This window comes from Anthonomus grandis, chromosome 13 (genome assembly GCF_022605725.1).
Source record: "Anthonomus grandis grandis chromosome 13, icAntGran1.3, whole genome shotgun sequence".
In the NCBI taxonomy this organism is placed as follows: domain Eukaryota; kingdom Metazoa; phylum Arthropoda; class Insecta; order Coleoptera; family Curculionidae; genus Anthonomus; species Anthonomus grandis.
In genome coordinates this window covers 906,206-914,358 of record NC_065558.1, presented here as the reverse complement: position 1 = coordinate 914,358, position 8,153 = coordinate 906,206, and the positions used below count along the sequence as shown (strand labels likewise).

Sequence of the window (8,153 nt, the reverse complement as noted above, 5' to 3'; positions counted from 1 at the left end):
GTTGGGATGTTATGAGGGTTTTATAGATTGTTGCCACATTATCAAGATACATTTTTGAGTTATTTCTGATTTGTTTTCTTTACGCCCTTGACAAAATTAATATTACTTCAGAAGTTAAAGGAGTACGTATATACAAAGTGAGAAAAAGTCACAATAAACTTCAAAGAATTAATGTTTGTAGCTCCAACGGAGCGACTTCGCCAGCATATCAAGATACAAAAAAACCAAAACTATATGCACAGTTTTAAGTCTATAATTTAGGATTTAAAAAAAAAACTATTGGGTAAATTAAACAACATTTATTTATACAAAAAGTGGTAACTACACGATTTTAGCACGCACAACAAAAATAACTTAAAAGCAGGAAGTTCATGGCAGTTATTGGGTAACGGCGAATTTACATACAAAAAAAAAATTAATATACATTTGTTAACCTATTAGAAGCTCACCTATAATTACAAATCCATTAGGCGCTAATGATTTTGGACATATAATTTAATACTGATAATTATTCTACAAATTACAAAATGATCTTTTGACTAAGATCCCTAGCCCAAGCAACACACGATAGTTCAATAAACGTTCATTTTTTGGATTACATGGATTACATCATTTTTTTGGTTGAACTTCAATTATAAATATCGGATAAAATATTTGCTTATTGTTAATACTATGTTTATGTTATTCAGGTTTAACAAGAAGGTTTATTACGTGTTAATAATATAAGCATTTTTCTCTCAGGTAATTATTTTCCGGAAATAAAAAACGTTTTTCATTAATTCTACCCTTAGCCCCCCACCAACCCCACATAATTTACCAGTTAGAAATTGTTTTAAAAAATCATTATTTTTTCAAATACTACGCATGAAAAACAGCTGATTTCATCATTAATATCCAATCTAATAACACAGTTTGTTTATTTAAATTTGATATAATTATATTTATGTATATTAATAAATATTTAATACATTGTAGTGCTATTAGATTGAATATTATGGACGAAAAACAGTGATTTTTCAAAGGAATATCTTACTGGTTAAATGTTTGGGGTGGGTGGGGGGGTAAGGGTTATGTTAATGAAAAAAGAAATTCTGCAGTGATTTTTTAAGAAGAATTTCATCAATTATTTGAAGTGTAGTAATCGAGTTTAAAAACTAAATACGTAAATTCCGTGTCAATTTTTTAAATGTCAAAATTTTCTTACTTTTGTAAACAGAATCGTATATGATATAAATAAATTACTTCAGTTTGATAAATATATCAAAATCAATAATTTACTAAAAGATCCTTAAATAAATATATAATATGATGTGTTGCTTGGGAATAGTACAACATAAATTATAGGAATACACGCTCATCAATAATTGTCAACATCTTACTGAGTCTTGAAATACTCCTTCTCAGACCGGCAAAGTACAAAATATTCTGAGAATGTTTTTTTTTTCTTTAGACTATTACCAAGGAATATATGTATTGACTATTACTTCTTGTTTCTCCATTCACTCATCTTCCACCCTTTTATTTCTATTATTAATCCTTCTGTTTTTATAGTTTCGGCCACGGTTGTCTCTCTGCTGTAACCTCTTTTGGTATCTCCTCTCTGGAAGGATGTCGATGGTTGCCGAAGGTCTTCTGGGGTAGTTCAGCCTTTTTACTGCTCTACCTTTCACTTGACAGATGTAATAGTGTTTTTCCATTTCGTTTTTGTGGGTCCACCTGGAAAATTATCATCCCGAGTTAAAATCGAGGGTTTAAATAAAATAGATAAAATCAGCAGGGAAATTCACCCAACCATTCTTCTTCAAATATCTCGAGAACCGTTCGTTTTTCGAGAAAATTGCTTAGGGAACTTTCGATAGAGAAAACTTCAAGCTGCAATTTACTCCTTAATAATTTCCTCGTAGGACCAACGGAACTCGAGATATCTTGTGGTTTTAAAACTTCCTTGTTAGTATAAAACCTCCTTATTAGTTATTAAACCGTTATTAAACGTTAATCGGGGGTGCAGTATTGTATTGAGATATCCCTGTACAAAATTTCAACACTCAAAAATTTTTTTAATTCCCTTTATATTATTCGAGAAATCCTGATATAGGTGTCTAATAAAATTTAATGATTTACTGTCTTTTGGGTCATCAGGTCAAGTATTTTGTTTATTTTTTTTTTAAACATCTACAAAAAATACATTTTACTAAACCTTTCCATTTTTAAAAAAAATTATAATTGGTATTTAATGAAATTAAATTGAACACCCTTGTAAACGTTTATAAAAGCCATGCTATCTTGGTTTGATGAGTTATAAGAATTTCTTTAAGAAAAAATCACTTTTCTACAAGATTCCAATTTTTTTATCAATTTTCTATTTATTTTTCAAAAAAATACTTTTTAATAAAATTTAATGGGTTATTCCAGTAAGAATGTTCAAAAGCGTATCTTGGTTGATGAGTTCTAAGTATTTTGTTGATTTTTCAATAACTCATTCTTTCCCGGAAATTAAATTTTATTAAACCCCCCGTAGATTTTCCAAAAAAAATGCTAAAATAGGATGAAATTAAATAGGCTACCCCTATACAAATTTTTAAAAGTCTTACTATCTTAATTGATAAGTTTATAAGTATATTATTGATTATTTAGGAAAAAAAATCAAATTTCCAAAAAAATAATTTTTTATTAATTTTTTAAATTATTTTTTTTGCAGTTCCTGTAGATTTTTTAAAAAATGCTGAAATATGTGTCTAATGAAATTAAATGGATCATCTCTGTACAAATTTTCAGAAGCCTTGCTATCTTGGTTAATGAGTTATAAGCACTTTGTTGATTTTTCACAAAATGCTTAAATAGGTGTTCGATAAAATAAAATAATTCATCTGTGTCCAAATTTTCAAAAACTACGTTTTCTTGGTTAAGGAGTTATAAGTAATATATTGACTTTTTCAAAAAAAAGATTTTTTTTTAAACTTTCTGAATATTTTTCATAAAATACTTAAATAGGTATTCAATGAAATTAAATAGGCCATCTCTGTACAAATTTTCAAAAACCATAATGTCTTGGTTAATGAGTTTTAGGCAACTTATTGATTTTTCAAAAAATAATTAATTTTTTCAAAAAAAAGAGAACTTTCTGTAGATTTTTCACAAAATGCTTAAATATGTGTTCAATGAAATTAAATTATCCTTCTTTACTGTCTTTTGAAATGTCTGTGTATCATAATAAGTATTTGTGTTCTGTTTTATATCATCCACCTTACAAAGATGATGCTAAATTTTTAGAGTTTTTTGATCAATATCTAGATGAAGTTAGTGACTTTAATGGAGCAAATGTTGGTGACTTTAATTTTAATCTTTTTAAAAATACTTTCTATGGCAACAAAATTGAGGACATAATATTAAGAAATGGATTTTCACAGATAGTCAAAACTCCAACTAGAACTGTTTCTGCTAAACAAACTTTAATTGATTTTATAATTACCAATGACAAGCACTTATCTCATAGTGCACATATAACACCCAAAATTCCATTTTATCAATTCTCCCAAATGAAAAAAAGATCAAAATATAGAACTTGTATCATATCAAAGATCATTTAAGAACTATAATTCTGTAAAATTATAAGAACTTCTTGCATTCGAGTGGAATAACAGTATCTCTGATGTAAATAGATTGGCTAATTCTTTTGTGAATGATATAAAGAGTATTTTAGCTAAAATATCTCCGAGGACTAAATGTTTACAAATATTAAAATATAGGGATAAAAAATGGATAACCGAGGAGATAAGAGAACTAAGATAATTTATATAAGAGGGCTATAATTGATAAAAGTGAAAATACTTGGAATCAATATAAGGCTAAAAGAAATTTTACAGTTAACAGAATCAGAGTAGAAAAAGAAAATTATTTTTTTGAATGTATAGATTCTAATAAAAAGAACCCGAAGGAACTATGGAAGAATTTGAAAACACTGTTGCCGAGTAAAAGTAGCACACTACCGGAGCAAATTAATTTTAATTTAGAAATACTCCAAGACCAATTAAATGTATGTTAAGTCTCCTAAACATGATGTCTATGACCGAACTTATAAAGTTTAATGTCTATTTGTTTATATTTAAATTGAAACATCGTTTGTTACTCAGCTATATCTGTGAAAAGTTAAAATCGTTTGAGGATGTACGTATACACATACAATACTAGACATCGTCAAGATTTCGCCATAGTGGATAGGTGTAACACTGTTCAGTTACTTAATTCGATTTTATTTAGAGGCTCAATAGAATTTAATAAATTGCCTGTGATAATGTAAACCAGTCTAGGAGGCTATTGAGAAAACATCTTTTAAATAGGGATAGCTAAGAGTATTTCTATTTTTTTTTGTGTTGTACATTATATTCTTTTTATAATTTTAGTTATAAGTTTTATTATACCATTCGTGATGTCCTAGGTTAGGTTTTATTAATGCTAATAATTGTTGTGTACGTTTTCTTTTATTACGCTAACCACCACTCTATTATACCTAATGTAGCCCTGTATGTAATGAACTTTTATTGGTTTATTATTATTATTGTAGTTTATTTTCTTTTTAGACTTCAGTACTGCTTTATATTATAATTATAATTATTGTAATGTATGTAATTATTATGCTAAATAAACATCTTTATTTATTTATTCTTTGTACAAATTTTCAAAAACCATGTTTTCTTGGTTAATGAGTTATAAGTAATTTATTGATTTTTTAAAAAATAATTAATTTTTTCAAAAAATAATCAATTTTTTGAAAAAATTACATTATATTATATTCTCTGTAGATATTTCACCAAATACTCAAATAGGTGTCTAATGAAATTAAATTGTCCATTTCTGTAAAAAGTTTCAAAAACCATGTTGTCTTGCTAGTTACCTAAGTTATAAGCATTTTGTGCATTTTTATGGATATACATATGTATGATTCTTCTACAAAAATTTTTCCCCCCAAGTTTTCCAAACTTCAATCGCCTGGAAAAATTTAAACATTACTTCCAGAACTTTACAGATGGAAGAAATAATTTCATAGTGATCGTCACTGATTCATGGGACTCAGATCCGTTTATATGCCCAAAAGGGGGTAAAAAGTCCACTTTTTCACTTTCTACCGCATCTCACCTCTCAGAAACATTCTGGATCATTATAAAATTGTACTTTTCTTACGTACTTAAGAACATTTCAGACGGGAGAAATAATTTCATAGTGATCGTCACTGATTCATGGGACTCAGATCCGTTTATATGCCCAAAAGGGGGTAAAAAGTCCACTTTTTCACTTTCTACCGCATCTCACCTCTCAGAAACATTCTGGATCATTATAAAATTGTACTTTTCTTACGTACTTAAGAACATTTCAGACGGGAGAAATAATTTCATAGTGATCGTCACTGATTCATGGGACTCAGATCCGTTTATATGCCCAAAAGGGGGTAAAAAGTCCACTTTTTCACTTTCTACCGCATCTCACCTCTCAGAAACATTCTGGATCATTATAAAATTGTACTTTTCTTACGTACTTAAGAACATTTCAGACGGGAGAAATAATTTCATAGTGATCGTCAATGATTCATGGGACTCAGATCTGTTTATATGCCCAAAAGGGGGTAAAAAGTCCACTTTTTCAGTTTCTACCGCATCTCACCTCTCAGAAACATTCTGGAACATTATCAAATTGTATTTTTCTGACGTATTTAAGAACTTCACAGACGGGAGAAATAATTTCATAGTGATCGTCAATGATTCATGAGACTTAGATCCGTTTATATGCCCAAAAGGGGGTAAAAACTCCACTTTTTCACTTTCTACCGCATCTCACCTCTCAGAAACATTCTGAATCATTATCAAATTGTACTTTTCTTACGTATTTAAGAACTTTACAGACGGGAAAAATAATTTCATAGTGATCGTCAATGATTTATGGGGCCTCAGATCGGTTTATATGCCCAAAAGGGGGTAAAAAGTTCACTTTTTCACTTTCTACCGCATCTCACCTCTCAGAAACATTCTGAATCATTATAAAATTGTACTTTTCTTACGTATTTAAGAACATTTCAGACGGGAGAAATAATTTCATAGTGATCGTCAATGATTCATGGGACTCAGATCCGTTTATATGCCCAAAAGGGGGTAAAAAGTCCACTTTTTCAGTTTCTACCGCATCTCACCTCTCAGAAACATTCTGGATCATTATAAAATTGTACTTTTCTTACGTATTTAAGAACATTTCAGACGGGAGAAATAATTTCATAGTGATCGTCAATGATTCATGGGACTCAGATCGGTTTATATGCTTAAAAGGGGGTAATTAAAAATCGAATTATTAGAACAACTAGCAATGTCTTCAACTGCCTGGAAGAATTAAAGAATTACTTGGAAAATGACTTTTACACTCCTTAAAAGAATAAGCAACAGCTATCCAGACTTCTGGGAATATATTCATTTCAAAAGAACTCTCTTAAAATTCCATCCCTTTTATTGATTTTTTTTAAAAGAAAAAACACCTCTTTATAATCATTTCATTCAACCATCCCTAAAAGTTCAATATTTTCCAACCTCCCTTATATATTTAATTTAATGAAATAAATAAAGAAATTCAGAATAGGTATCCCTTAAAAAAATCCAGAATAGGTATCTAAATAATTTAAATTAAAGTCGCTGACGTGTGATGTTGCTTACTCGTCCTTTTTCCTCCCTAAGCTAATTAAGTACAATTAAAGTGACCACTTACTCTAAAACTTATGAAAGAATTTTCATGAAATAACAATAATAATATTATTTGGAATTGTATGCCCTATAAAAATCGTTAATAGATTAATAAGTTAATCCGCTCAGGAATTTAGAATTAGATGAATTTTTTTCCAGAAGGTTTGTTCAGCATAATAGATTAAAAATAAATTTCTTTCTGGTCAAATAGAATTTGAAAAAAAAAGGTGGTCCTTAATTAGATCATTCTTTACTTTTCCTCCCTAAGTCAGTAATCATTAAAAAAAAATACCAACATACTTATAGGCATGATTAGGATCCATGACGATAGCGTGCCATTCCAAACTTCCAGTCCCATTTACTCCGGGTTCTTGAGCGAATCCGGTGTATTTCAAAGGTTTTCCATTTAAGGCCCATATCCATTGCCTCGATTTTCCATTGTATCGTGCCCCGATCCACCTCTCTTGTTTTTCTACACGTGGAAAAAAAACAATTAATTATTAATTTATGACTCGATACGGAAATATCTATGATGACTGTAATGGAATTAAATAAGAGCGGCTCGTGTCGGGTTTATTGCCAATAAACGTGGGTGTCTAATGCGTCATTTTGTTGCATAAAAAAGGTTTAAAAACAAATTTGAAGCAGACCACGGATTCATTTGGTGAGATCATTGGATATCGATTTGACGATTTTTTTATTAAATTTTGAAATCAAAGACATTTGTCTTGGAAGTTGAGGATCAACTTTTTTTTCTTTATTAGACAAAATGCTCATATCTCAGAAACCAAAAAAGGCAAAAACTTGAAACTTGGATCACAGATTTATATAGGGTGTTTCAAAATTCACTACATATATTTTAAGGGCGTATTCCTGAGGTCAAAATACGACTTTTTTTTCCTATAAACATGGGTCCTAAAATGCACCCCCTTCAAGCTACAGCCATCGCAAGAAGTGTAAAAAAAATCGATTTTTTAAAATTGTGTCTACAGTTTTGCATCAAATTTAACGAAATTTGGAATGCCCCCGTTATTTTAGGCGGTCTATTTACTTTTTATCTTAGAAAAGGCGTAAAACTTTAACTTTTTGTAAAAATTTTGAGCACTTTTTATTAAAAAAAAATATTTCTTTCTCAGAAGCTTATTGTTTATTTAAAAAATAATTAATTATTATGTTAATAAATGTTAAATAATTTGTTAACCAATTTTTGTATTTTTATAAACCGTCATTCTTTAATGTAAATAATAATTGTTCATCAATTTATTGAAAAAACCTCAATAACAAAGTTTCAACAATCAGTCTACCTATTTATTGTTAAATGTCGTGCCGCTTAAAAAATGTCCTAAAACAAATAGTCACAGCCTACTACTTAATATTACCTGTTTAAATTTTAATTATTACGTTATTGGTAGCCTTTTATTAATCGGTGATTTTCTC

General features: G+C 29.2%; 1 protein-coding gene across 1 annotated transcript in view; it reads right to left on the bottom strand.

Moving 5' to 3' along the window:
- Positions 1-284: 284 nt before the first annotated feature.
- The window catches only part of LOC126744139 (uncharacterized), a 93,914-nt gene continuing 86,045 nt past the window's right edge, over positions 285-8,153 (bottom strand). Inside the window, exons 12-13 of the mRNA XM_050451485.1 lie at positions 7,017-7,188; positions 285-1,716 (exon numbers count right to left, since the gene is read on the bottom strand). Of these exons, the coding sequence (XP_050307442.1) occupies positions 1,500-1,716; positions 7,017-7,188 (389 nt within the window). The 3' untranslated portion in view covers positions 285-1,499. The remainder of the gene's footprint in view (positions 1,717-7,016; positions 7,189-8,153) is intronic.